This window comes from Aulonocara sp. 'chitande type north' Nkhata Bay, linkage group LG7 (genome assembly GCF_057382095.1).
Source record: "Aulonocara sp. 'chitande type north' Nkhata Bay isolate Kocher_YH1m ecotype deep benthic linkage group LG7, A_spYH_male_GT1.1, whole genome shotgun sequence".
Classification (NCBI taxonomy): Eukaryota; Metazoa; Chordata; class Actinopteri; order Cichliformes; family Cichlidae; genus Aulonocara; species Aulonocara sp. 'chitande type north' Nkhata Bay.
This window is the reverse complement of record NC_141350.1, coordinates 3,901,544-3,914,472: the sequence shown is the minus strand read 5'-3', so window position 1 is coordinate 3,914,472 and position 12,929 is coordinate 3,901,544. Positions and strand designations below refer to the sequence as shown.

Here is a 12,929-nt window from a genome sequence, read left to right as displayed (position 1 = left end):
TTACAAAGAACTCTCTTCATCAAAATGAAACGACTCAGATAATTAAACTTCCAAAGCTGTGTAATAATGAAATATTTGATGTGATGTTTAAATTCCAGATGACATCCCTTCGGATGCGGAAGCTGAGGCTCGTTTGCACCAGTCGGAGCACGATGAAGCGCTTCCCGAGGAAGACAAGAAATCGGAAAGCTTGGCAACAGCTTCCAGTATGGGTACATGTCACAAAACGTTTCTCTACACGATCACGCAGATATGTTTTCCACAAGTAAAAGGCAATGAGCCTTTTCTTCTCCCTTTTGTGAATTCAGAACCATCCAGCATCGGCCTGCTGCAGAAGGACGATATCGTTCTTTTTCCGCTTAAACCATCCCCAGAACCTGAAACCCAGGTGAGATGATGCTTCAGAGGTTCAAAGCGATTAATGGCTTTTACCTGAATCCTAAACTCCTCTGTTGTTTGTTTTGTTTTGTAGATAAGTCCCGTAAAATCTCCTGGTCTCCGCTTTTTTCCTGATCCTTTCATACCTGAGGAAACAAAGCCAGAAAAGATGACTCCATCTCCAACTTCCAGGAGCCCGCTGTGCCCTTCACCTGCTCCTGTCCAGCAGTTGTCTCCTGTTCCCTCACCTACTAATGCTGCTGCTTCTACACCAGTTAAAACCCCAACTTCTGCTTCATCTCCTCCTCTTTCACCCACCAAACCACCTGCTGCCTCTCCACTACAGCCACCCAGTGAGTCACCTCTCAAGTCACCAGTGAGCTCACCAATTTGCTCCCAGCCTACACCCCTGCCCGAAACTGAAGGACCTAAATCTCCCGTCTTTCCTCACCGCTCCATTTGCCCTCTCACAGGAAACCCCCTCTCCCCGATCTGTGCCCAGCCGCTGCCCTGCCATGAACCCTCATCACCCCTCACCTCTGATTCTCCCGTCAGAACTCAGCCCGTCCCCGCAGTCACTTCAACGCCCTTGGCTAAAACCAACATGGCCACGCCAGAGCCTTCAAATTCCTCAACAGAAGAGACGCCGTCTAAAAAGACGGATATCATTGAGGAGTTCTGGTTGAAGAGTGCTGAGATAAGAAAGAGCCTCGGTCTGACTCCTTTGGACCGCAGTAGTAAAATCTTAGAAAGGAGTGTTGTTAAGACTCCACCTCAGGACTCCAACTTCGCTAAGACACAAACAGCAGACGTGTCCGGGGAACAGAAGCCTGCCTTCACTGGCCGGGCTGTCATTCGCAGACTCAACATCACTCTCGAGGGTCAGGTCATTACTCCTATCGCTCCTGTTGAGCCCAAGAGCGATGGCTCTGATAAAAGAGACATCAGCAGCAGCTCAGGCTTGGGCTTGAATGGAAGTGTGGCCACAAGCCAGACGGTAAACAGTGACAGCTATAACACGTCCGACTCGGCTATGCTGACACCACCTTCCAGTCCGCCACCACCCGTGCCTGCTAATCAGTCTCCAGCCGTGCTCAGGCAGCAGAGACACCAGGTGTCCTGGACCAACGGAACAGAAAAACTTCCATCTGAGCATGCCAAAGAGCCAGCAAAAGCCACTACCCCTGTTCCTGCACCCAGGACCCAGCTGAGCCCCGTATCTATGCCCAAACCAGCACCCAGGAAGGTCTCCTCACCTCAGGCAGCTCCAGAAACAACCCCGGTGGTCGTGATGAGGGAGAAGAAGAGGGAGAAGCCACGGCCGCAGGAGACGAGGAAGTCATTTGTGGAGACTGTGGAGGAGATTCCTTTTGCTGACGATGTGGAGGAGAGCTACGACGACCGGACACCAGACACAAGCATGAACAGGTATTACACTCCGCCCACGAGCAAGCCGAGCAGGGAAAAACCTCCCCTTCATCTGGCACTAGCAATGGAAAATGGTAAACCCAATATCCCAGTCAACCCAGTCTCTAAGACCCAGAGGGCAACTCAGTTCTCTCCAGAAGCCAGGGAGATTGCAGAGGAGAGGATAAGGGCCAGAGAAAAATCTGTCAAGAGCCCGGCTCTAAAAGAAGCTATGGCCAAACAGTTGAGCAAAATGAAAGAGTCCGATGGGGAAAAGGGCGCCTCACCTAAAGTGGCCTGGAATGTAACACCAGACACTGTTGGAAAAAGTAAAAAGTCAGCTGCATCTCCAAAGACATCAGCTGTGAAAGCTTTAGAGTCAAAGAAGTCCGAGGCCCTGTCGGAGCGTTTCTTTAGCAGTAACAAGAGCCTGGACAGCTCGGTGGCTTCGTCAGACGGCTCCTCTACAAGTAAAAGTAAGAAACGAAGCTCCCTCTTCTCCCCGCGGAAAAACAAGAAGGAGAAAAAAGCCAAGAACGACAGCAGCAGGCTCTCGGGCGCAGATGAGACGCCTCCAAAACACAAGTCTCTGTGGAAGGCTGTCTTCTCAGGGTACAAGAAGGACAAGAAGAAGAAGGATGATAAGTCGTGCCCGAGTACACCGTCGTCCAGCTCCACTACTCAGGACTCTGGGAAGAGAAGGACATCACCTCTTGGGAGATCTTCAGGTAAGACTATTCTTCCAAAGCTCATTTCATGTTATGAAATTATTGATTGCTGATTGTTGTCTTTGCTTGTCGTTTGAAGTAGACTTGAAAACTCGGAGAAACCTGAGTTTCTCCGAAGATTCCGACCTGTCCTGTGACGATGTTCTGGAAAGATCCTCCCAGAAGTCCAAAGCAGATGTGAGCAAATACAAATGTCACGTGGTTGTCATTAGGGATTCATGCATGCACAGGCTTGCAACGCCAACCGGAGTTGCCTGGGGTCCTTAAAACCGCCTTTTTGGACCTTTCTTGAATGAATTTTACTCATGCAGGTTCATCTCATTAGATGTAAATCACAACTTAAAATCAAACTGTTGTGAATGAAACTCGTGCAGTCTGGCTTTGCAAGGCTATACATATCATCACGACATCCGCTGTACCAGTTTCTGTTTTGCTTCCTCTCGAAAATGTTTTTCTTTATATAATCTCTTCCACTCCTAGAGGCATGTGGACATCTTTGACCTAGTATCAGGCATGCAGAAGGAGGCAATAAAGGAAGAGACACTGGAAAAGGAGAGGAGGAGGGAGTTGAAGGAAAAAAGGGGGGTGAAAGAGAGGCATAAAAAAAGGGGACAGGAGAAGGAGGTTAAGCGAGAAATGGAGAAAGACGACGAGGAGGTATTGTGCAGCAGGGGTTACATAATTTTGAATTTCAGAAAGTGTCATCTTTCTGAATAATGCCATTTAGCATCACCAATCTTTTAGTTAAAGTTCATTTTTTTGACCTTGGGAGGTCTCAGAACAAATTATGATAAAAATATTTTCAAGGTCTGGACAAGTGAATTCTTTAAAAGATCGTAATAATTCAATATCCTGAACGCATAAATGGCGTTGGAACTATGCACATATTTGGAACAAGTCCTTAAATTTTAGAACATGAGCTCTTTTATTGGAATCCATTTGCACTCATTGCATTTATGGCTGAAATTCAGCATTATATTTGCCACTGCTGCCGAGTCTGTGTGTGTTTCTGGTGGTTTTAAATAGATAGAATCGTGCTCAGGGCCAGAGGCATGAAGCTCAGATGTACTCCTATTCTCTTTTGTTTGTGTATATTTTGGAAACGTGTACATAAATCAGCCACAACACTAAAGCCTGTGGACACCTGCGTCGATTTTCCCCCACTCAGGGCGTGGCTAGTCTTGCTAATGACCTACGAAATGTATTCAGGTGTGTTGCAACCAGGACACATGGAAAAGTTTCAGGACACCAGACCTCAGGGCCGGTGTCCTGCAGGTTTTAGATGCATCCTTGATCCAACACAGCTGATCTAAAGGCTAAATGATCTGCTCAACATGTCTTGATGGGCTGTATCCCAATTCAGGATCTGCAGCCTTAAAGTACGCAGCCTCAACGATCCTCAAGGGCCGCGTAAGGCCGGAAGTGCGAGGCTTGTGTAATGGGACGGTCTGTTGCGCTGCCCAGGTTGCCTAGCAACCATGATACTAACAGCTGGAAACGTTTCATACAGCTTTGTTTGACAGAGATGAAGGAGAAAATCTTTTGTTCATTTGTTTGTTTCTACACGAGCTTTGATTATTCTCTGTAGGATTAAGCTCAGCTATTGAACGGCGTATATTTTAAAGTAAAGGCTTTAAAACCAAGTTAGTACAAACGTCACTAACGTCACATAACTTTGTCGACATGTGACCAACAGGAATGTTTAATGTTCTTCGTTATTAAACATTTGCACATAAATAAGTGACATAATAAAGTTTACTCTTCGGGCGCCCCTCATCCGCCCTTTTTTTTTTCTTCCGCAAAATTATCCACACCCACCGCCGCGCTATGCATTCTGGGATATGTTGGGCCACGAAGTCTACACCGCCACAGCCTTAAAATTCAGGGAAATGAAGGACGCATCTGAGGGCCGCATTTCAAGCAGCCTTCGAATTGGGAAATCCTTTGCCACGTCGCTGTGACGTAATCGGCCATAAAATGCGGCCTTTAAGGCTGCAGACCCTGAATTGGGATACAGCCATGGAAAAGTTTTAGATGTATCCTTGATCCATCACAGCTGATTTAAATGGCTAAAAGACCTCCTCAACATGTCTTGATGTTCTCCAGAGGCCTGGTAATGAACTAATCATTTGATTCAGGTGTGTTGACCCAGGGTGAGATCTAAAACCTGCAGGACATTGCTTTGCATCATGGTGTCTATGCCGCGGTGCTAACCGCTTCACCCGTCTGTGGTTTTGATGTTGTGGCTCGTTGTCGTTTGATGAATGTCGTTTTCTTCTTTGTAACGATTATTGATCTGAATTATTCACTTCATACGGCTACAGTAACAGGAGTTTTAAGTTGTATCATGCCTCTCAGCCATGTGTGAGTCAGTGAGAGCCCCTGAGAAATCTATAGAGTAGTCTCTTTTTTTTTTTTTGTCCCCATCCCTTTCAGATCTGTGAATACTAGACAAGACACAAGCGTCATAGTTGTAGTATTGGACACAACATCTCATCATAAAACATTTTACACTTGAGTTTCTTGGTTAGTGTCACAATTTTGTAGTTAATGTAGATCTTTAACTATTTCATTCCACCTTGTCTTTTTTGTGATATTAACGTTGCCTGTTTTGATTGTACCAACTAGACTGTGACTCACTGTTCTGTTTATTTTACTTTTGTTTATTTAACATAATCATTAACCCATTTAATCATATCATCTGTATCATGTTTGTTTCCTCCCTTTTATGTTTCGTCTGCCCCAAGTCTGTTTATGTCCCTCACGCACTGGCGTTCAAGAGATCGTATGCCACAAAGGTAGTATTACATACATTCCCGCTGATAACCCTCCTGCACCCCGTCTCGTCTTCCTGCACACGTGCCAGTTTACTTTCATAACACCCTGCGTAGGCCTGGCCTAAAGCTAATCGTTGTTCTGTCTGGATGCATGCGACAGTTGGACAGCAACGCTCGCTCACTGACTGCTGAATATCCACTCTGTTATAACACGACGTTTCCAATAGCGCTCTCTTTTCTGGTCACCGTGATACCTCTGCATCTGTTGACACCCCAGGCTGTTATGAGATTAATCTGTCACTGTGGCTCTGTATTTACTCCAGTCTGGCTACTGGAGGAGCTTTTCACATGTTTTCATTCATGTTTTCTCTTTCTGCCGTTTTGCGCTAGCTTAAATGCTCATCCATGTCAGCTTACAGCGGAAACATCTCTGTTTTTTCTCACATATGTATTATCTATTGTGGAGGATTATAACAGAGCTTGCAGCAAAGTTTATATGAAGTATGTTTCACACTGTGTTTTATGCAAGCATAACTTTTCTAGCCCCCGAGAGTCCCGTAGATGACCGATGAAGCTTTAAATAGCATTAGCCACTTTCCTGTTATCTCCTCGCCCTGTTAGAAGATCCAGAAAGTTCCCCTCCTCAGCTTGTCTGAGTGCTCAGCACCTCATGGAGCCACCTACACACATTAGGACCTTGTGGATGAGACTTTTCTGATTTACGTTTTGTTATTCCACACAGAAAACCTACACGGAGGAAGAGCTTAATGCCAAGCTGACGCGTCGAGTCCAAAAAGCTGCACGACGACAGGCCAAGCAGGAGGAACTGAAGCGGCTCCACAGAGCCCAGGTTTGTCCTTTCTTCTTTTAAAGACTGCTTTCCTAATATAATTTGGGAATTCAGTTTCCTGCATTCTTCCCCTGGTGCTTTTTACCATTTGGTCACTCCTAATGTTTTGAACTGAGGCCAGATTCATCCATGGTGATTGATGTTGTAACTGCAGTCAGACTCCCGTTCCCCTGACTCAGCACTAAGCTCTCCTTTCTCCTGGAACTGTCATTTGCTGGCCTCAGTTTTGCTTCCCTTTACTGGCTATTTGCAGGACCCCACAGGACTTCTTCTATTTCAGCTCCCAATTCTGTGTGGCACAGATAAACCCAAGACCTGACAGAAGCTGTTACAGGAGATTCGAGAGGGGGGAAAAAACCTTTTCACACAATTTGTGTGCTATAAAGCATCAAAAGTTTCAAATTAAAACAAAAAAACAACTTCAAATCAAGACACAGAGAAGATGACAAGCGACTGAAATCTGCACGTTTTCTTGGGGTTTTTGACAAATTAATACAAATGTCCTGTGTGGCTGCAGGCGTTAAATATAGTTGTCGTTGCCACTTCTGACATTTCAACAGAGTAAACAGCCGCATCGACTGAGTGTTCCCTGTGGGAGTTTAGGGGGGATTTCTAATTACTGGTAGTTAGTTATCACCCTGTGCATTTATGATACTGATGTGCCTCTGCTGCTGATCGTCTCCTCAGATCATCCAGAGGCAGTTGGAGCAGGTGGAGGAGAAGCAGAGGCAGCTGGAAGAGAGGGGTGTAGCTGTGGAGAAAGCTTTGAGAGGAGAAGCAGGTAATTCCTCGTCAGTCATACTTGCATATATCGATTTTTTTCATTCAGTTTGGCTTCCTATGTGCGCGTGCATTTTTAAGATCGCGTATTAGACACCTCACTTGTTAATGTTTTACAAGTACTTTGCCATAAATTTGACGTAAGATCTTGGTCATGAAAGCTGCTCACCAGAGGCCGCGTTTTATCTTTACACGATATGAGTTCAGAGTTTTCTAGAGCTCCAAAGGGAATAGTAATAACAACCGTCAGGGTTACGTAACTCAGCAAACCTGTCCCTCTGCGCTCATTTGATTGTGCTGAAATCACTGTGTGCGTTTACCATTTATTCACTTGTGCCGAAGCATAATTCAGCACATGATTTCGTATGCAGGAAAAACACATTTATTTCTCCAAAGTAATAATCCCGAATTGTTTCTGACAAGGGACTATCACAGACGATATACTTCCGAAATGAGAAATAAATAATTTCTTTGAGAGCAGCACAATTTTTTCTAAGCATGAATTGTGCTCAGTAGTAATAATATAATATTTACATGATGTAGACTTGCATGAGGATAAAGTACGAAGGTTGACTTTGCAGCACTGAAATGATATTCCAGCCTAGTGCACTTTATGGTGAAGTTAATGGAATGAAATGAAAACTTTAATCATGCAAATGCATGCATCTAGACACGCGGAGCATTAATTTCAGTCGGTCCCTTTTCTCACCGACCAAATGACTGTTTTACTTTACCATCGGCTGTTTATCCAGTTTGCTGTTTGAGTATGTTTTAACGTGTTAATACTCTACTCTCTTAAAGGATTGTATAAAGGTACTTGTACATTACCCAAACAGCACAAAAGAAGATCAGGTATTAGATTTTACTGTAGTTTTCTTAATTTTTTTTCTCCCTTTCCTTTTAATTAACCACACATGAAACTGTTACGTAGGGTCCATCTGTGGTGACACACTGCAACAGTTCTCCATCTCCGAACATGTCGATATGTGTTCGTTCATAACGTGTCTGCCATCATCAGTCCAAGCTGCATGCAAACGAGGAGAATGCGTGTGTCCCCCTCCCCGACATAGATTGGTGTCTGCTCATTCTGGATGTGTTTCGTCTCTCTCACCGCCTCTCCAGTCAATACTCGGATCACGTTAGATTTCCTAAATGCAATCAGAATGTAAGAAATCAAATTCGGATTGGTTTGCAGCCCGACAACTTTGTTATTGGAATCATTTCTGCAAATATTTGCTGTGGTTGGATGACTTGATACAGATATTTCTTGAGATCTTGTCTTATCTTTTTTTCAATTTACTTATTTTTTTGCTGCTTTCAGAATGCACAACAGCTTATCTGCTAGTTCTTCTTTTCTGCTCAAATCAATACACATAAAAATGAAGCAATTTCCTCAACACGTCGACACACACACACACACACACACACACACACACACACACACACACACACACACACACACACAAAACAGAGCAAATATGCAGAATAGCCCAGCAAACGGCAACACACCAAATCTATGCAGCAGTCTTTTATTATCATCATTGGAAATATTCTGTTGCACAAAATGACTGCATTTGAATTGTGGTGAGTACTGATGGACTCTGTGTGTGTCTGTATGTTTCAGAGAACATGCATGACTTGCTTTTGTTGGAGATTTCAGTGTGTGCGTGTTTGTGTGCCTAGTTTGGGGCTGTGTTAAGTAACTCCTATCTCTAATATATCCCTGTCGTTGTAGACTATTGGGGAGATTCTAATTACAGTGAAATCCTGGACTTGCATCTGGGCGGTATGTATTTCACATCTGTCGCTTTAAAACTAACCTAATGGCTAACCCAATCTGTCCTTCCTCCTCCCTGTTACTACTTGAGCTTTGTACCCCTCATATCCGCCGTGATTGGCTGGCTGGCTTTAAGCCACTGCGATGCTCTCTGCTCCTTTACCCTCCCTCCCTCCCCTCGCTTTCTCCTTTACTGGGTTTGTAGTTCAGACACTCTTTACATCAAACGGAGATCAGACACTTGGCCTCGTGCTGTTCTCTTAAGATTGTCTTTGATCTCTATAAACTTATGAATGATGAATGAACGAATTAATAAGTAACTTTTATTTGTCACTCTGCTGCACGTAGACTGTTTGGTGCAGCACTGATGCAAACGGCGACACAATGCAAAGAGTGATATTAGAGCAGCAGTATGCATTCATGCTTTTGCTGCACATTAAAGTTCTGGTCTTCTGTTGCATATTCATTAAAACGTTTAATTTAGCAGATAGAATAATATACTGTTCATCAAATAAAATCCTGGCGAGTAGCAGCAAGCCAGCTGAGATGGGGAACCGAGAAAAGTACAGAGTTCTACTTAAAGGCTGGGAACGTTGAATATTCTGTTCATGAGAAGACCAAAACCACCAATGCACTGATCCTGCTGTCTTCTCATATTCCTACATCGATATATTCAGTGTTATTTTTATGGGAGACATACAGGACAACTGTAAAACAGATTAATGTCTGTATTTGTTTTAAACTAATGACCTTTTTTCAGTAAATCATCTCTTTTTTTTTAATTGGTACATGTGAGATTCGTAATATTGCATGCACAGGGTCTCTATTTTCATTTCTAGTGCAAATTTCTAAATCGATCTTTGTCAGTTGTCCTCTTTTACACCATTAGCTGGAAGGAAAACATGTTTGAAGCAACGCAGTTTGTAGATGAACTGAAAGAGCTTTGGCTTTCCTAATTTTAACAATAAGAGAAAAGAAATCCCAGCCTTGTATTTCAAGAAAGATATTAAAAAAAAAAAAAAATCTGTGTCTTATTTCTGTGTTTTTATTGTCAACTGTCACATTACATCTAAAGATATCGCGTTTGTGACACTTTTGAGTCAACTCATCTCATCTAGTCATGTTCCGATCTTGCACATTGGAGCTAGAGTGTGATGGAAGATGGACAAACCTCGGACACCTGCCGACCACACACATGTGTAACCTGTGACCCACCCTGGTTTGACTAATACTAAACTCCTAGCCTGGCTCTTAGCTTCGCCTCAGAACTCTGTCCTGCTGTAGTTCTGCACTGTAGTCCCAGCAATCTTTCTCATACCTGCTCAGTTGCATAACTCCCCAAAGTGTTTGTGTGTGTGTGTATGTGTGTGTGCACTAATGGGTAGTGCTGTAATCTTAAAACATTAGCCGCTGTGTATAAGCTGCGGCTGGAAAACTGTTTAACGCGTTGACTGTGTCTGGCTGAAAGGTCTCGTCGTGTCCACTGTTCTCCTTTAGACTCGAGTATGAGAGGAATGCATCTTTTTCACCTCACGTCTGCTGTGAATTCGGTTTGTGAGAAACACGTGTTTGATTTTTAGTTATTTAGCATAAATGGAGTTTCTCAGCACGAGGGAGAAAAATGAGCATTTCTTTATGCAGGGCTTCTCTGTGCTTTTGTGTCGCTGGTTGTCGGCACTCATCAAAAAGAAGATTGTGCAGAGTCATTTTGTTTTGGCACAAAGGTCACTCTGCAAGCGTCCGAGTTTCCCCTTCTAATTGGTTGCCCAGAAGTCTAACAGGAGGCATGGTGTTTCATCACTTCCAATCCAGCTGGTTTTATTTGTTCTTTCTGAGCTAATTCAAATGTATGAACCTGAAACTGTTTTGGGTTTGTTGAATGTTTTGGGCTGGATGTGTCACAAAAAAACGCTTTTAGCTTCCTGATAATTTTTCATTAGTCCTCCGTCCTGCTTATCGTGTTTGGTGGGTGATGAAGAACTGTGGCGCTTACACTGAATAGTGGCTTATACGGTTTGTGCTAGCAGATGAGACCTGCAAGGAAAAAACAAAAGAGGAAAAATCTAATATTAAAGCCAGGTAATTTCCCCCTTCTTCTTTCTGCTATTTTTATTAACTTTACTTAGAAATGTAATAATCAACTTTAATAATTATGAGCATAGATGAAGATTCATTGAACAAACGACACAATCCATAAGCACATTTGGATGATTTGGGGAAGCCATAAACATTTTATTAGGGCCTCGGTCTTTTTAAGTTGCAATTTTTCCTTCTTTTCTGTGATAGTCCCTTGTAGCACGTATTGAGCATTTCATTCTCACGCCTCCTCACCTTCCAACCTGAAAAATCTTTTTTTTTTACTCGAGTATGAGCCCTTACTATAGAAGATCCTGCATATTTGCTCCATTTTAAGTGAAATGTGCCTTACATTACACATATTTTCTAGTCTATATTTTAGTGGAAGTTACTTAATAAACGCCTATCTGTAATCTTACGTTTTGAGAAAATCTTTTTAGTGGATGCAAATAAGAAGAAGAAAAAAATCCTAATTTGCACTTGAGAAGAAGCTAAACTTCAGAAGTCGCCAAACCGGCAACAAATTACGCAGGGTGGTCTAAACATGTAGCGTGTACAAGAAGCAGCACTTTAAAGATGAAGCCATTATCTGCGTCTGCGAGTGGGATGGATTGATGAGCAGTAATGGGTTTTATAATGGGAATAAATCATTTATATATAACCACTGGCTATGTGCGTGGTGTGTAGCGCACAGATATAGGGTGCTTTTACCTAATTGAAAGATCATGAGAAGAACTACACTTGCAAGATCAAACAGGATTATTTTCTCTTCTATGCTCTAGATTTCCCCCCTCTTGTTTTCTGTTCTTATTTTATCCCATATTTTTCATTTCTCACACCACACAGCTGATCTCTTCCCACCTCCTCTCTCTAGGTGATTTGTCTGCTCCCTATCGCAGTGCTCCTGTCCCCTGTTGATTTTTCTCTTTGATATTTTCTTCCTCACCTCAAACCTCTCCTTCCCCTTCCTCCTGCACCCTCTTTGTCCTCTTCTCTTTGCCTCTGTCATGTCTGTTTTTTTTTTTTTCCTCCCACATTATTTCCTCCATTCTTACTGTTTCTTACCTCCCCCTCCTAATGTGCCCACCTGCGTCACTCCCTCACGCTCTTTCCCCTCTGTCTTGTGGAAGTTGAGCCCTTTGTGGGGATGCCTCGCCGAAGACCGCTCTCCTTCTGCCCCTGCTGTTCCCCTGAAGGTAACATAACCTCGCTGCATCTGCCGCCAGTTGTGGCAGGTTACCTGCAAGCGTAAGGATCTCCAGAAATGGGCTACGTCGTTGGTCCCCCCCCTTTGTCCTCCCAGCTTTTCCTAACTGTTTGTGTGACATTAGGCTCAGTAGGTTTCTCCAGAATATGAAGGAGCTCATCACGCTGAAGCTGATGTTGGGGAAAAATAATTTTGTTAGAAGTATACAGTGGTCCCTCGCTGTAACGCCGTGCACTTTTCGAAGCCTCGCTGTTTTACAGATTTTTTGGGTTCAATTTTGCATGTTTGTTTTTTGTTGTTTTTTTCCAGCGTATTGTCTTCTGCGTCCTGATTGGCTGTAGACCATTGTCAATCAATCTCGTGCCGTGTCTCCTGTACAGTACAGAACGCGTTCAGCTTATCAAATGTACATAAATCTTCGATCGCTAGCAGCGTGTCTCTGGAGTGCCGTACGGTATGTTTGTTTTCTCCCCAACAAACGCAACGATGTCGATGAAACGTTTTGCAACATCAAAGGCAACCGCGGTTGCCTTTGGTTTCTTTCTTTAATACTGGACTTATTTTTCTACGAAGGTTTGAACTGTGAGAGTTTAAACAAGAGAGAAAAGTGTGAAAAGGTCCACGCCTGTCTCAGAAAAGTGTATAAAGTGTGTAGTGAAGGGTTTTACAGCCTTAAAACATCTATAATAATTGTAAAAAAATAAAGTTGGCTACTTCGTGGATTTCACCTGTCACAGGTTATTTTTAGAACGTAACTCCTGCGATAAACGAGGGACCGCTGTATATCATTGTGGATAGTTTACCAGAACACATCTCTGCTCCTACTAGGGGGGTCCCTCAAGTCCTGAACAGGTGTTTTACTGTGGGAGTAATTTAATATCAAGATTTAGCTTAGCATACTTCTTTGCTAGCCGTAATGGATTATGTCTTTCCTGTGTAATGCTCATTT

At 43.3% G+C, this 12,929-nt stretch overlaps 1 protein-coding gene across 26 annotated transcripts in view; it reads left to right on the top strand.

Annotated features, from left to right (window-relative positions):
* Window positions 1–12,929, top strand: part of mical3a (microtubule associated monooxygenase, calponin and LIM domain containing 3a) — a 79,044-nt gene that overhangs the window by 61,421 nt on the left and 4,694 nt on the right. For 15 of the 26 annotated variants that reach the window (XM_086298019.1, XM_086298021.1, XM_086298016.1 and 12 more), the window contains 10 exons: window positions 99–212; window positions 309–388; window positions 473–2,513; window positions 2,593–2,690; window positions 2,994–3,170; window positions 5,261–5,311; window positions 6,033–6,140; window positions 6,828–6,921; window positions 7,722–7,772; window positions 8,656–8,706. In XM_086298019.1, coding sequence (XP_086154145.1) covers window positions 99–212; window positions 309–388; window positions 473–2,513; window positions 2,593–2,690; window positions 2,994–3,170; window positions 5,261–5,311; window positions 6,033–6,140; window positions 6,828–6,921; window positions 7,722–7,772; window positions 8,656–8,706 — 2,865 coding nt within the window. The remainder of the gene's footprint in view (window positions 1–98; window positions 213–308; window positions 389–472; window positions 2,514–2,592; window positions 2,691–2,993; window positions 3,171–5,260; window positions 5,312–6,032; window positions 6,141–6,827; window positions 6,922–7,721; window positions 7,773–8,655; window positions 8,707–12,929) is intronic. The other 11 variants (XM_086298029.1, XM_086298040.1, XM_086298035.1 and 8 more) reach the window with 9 other exon arrangements.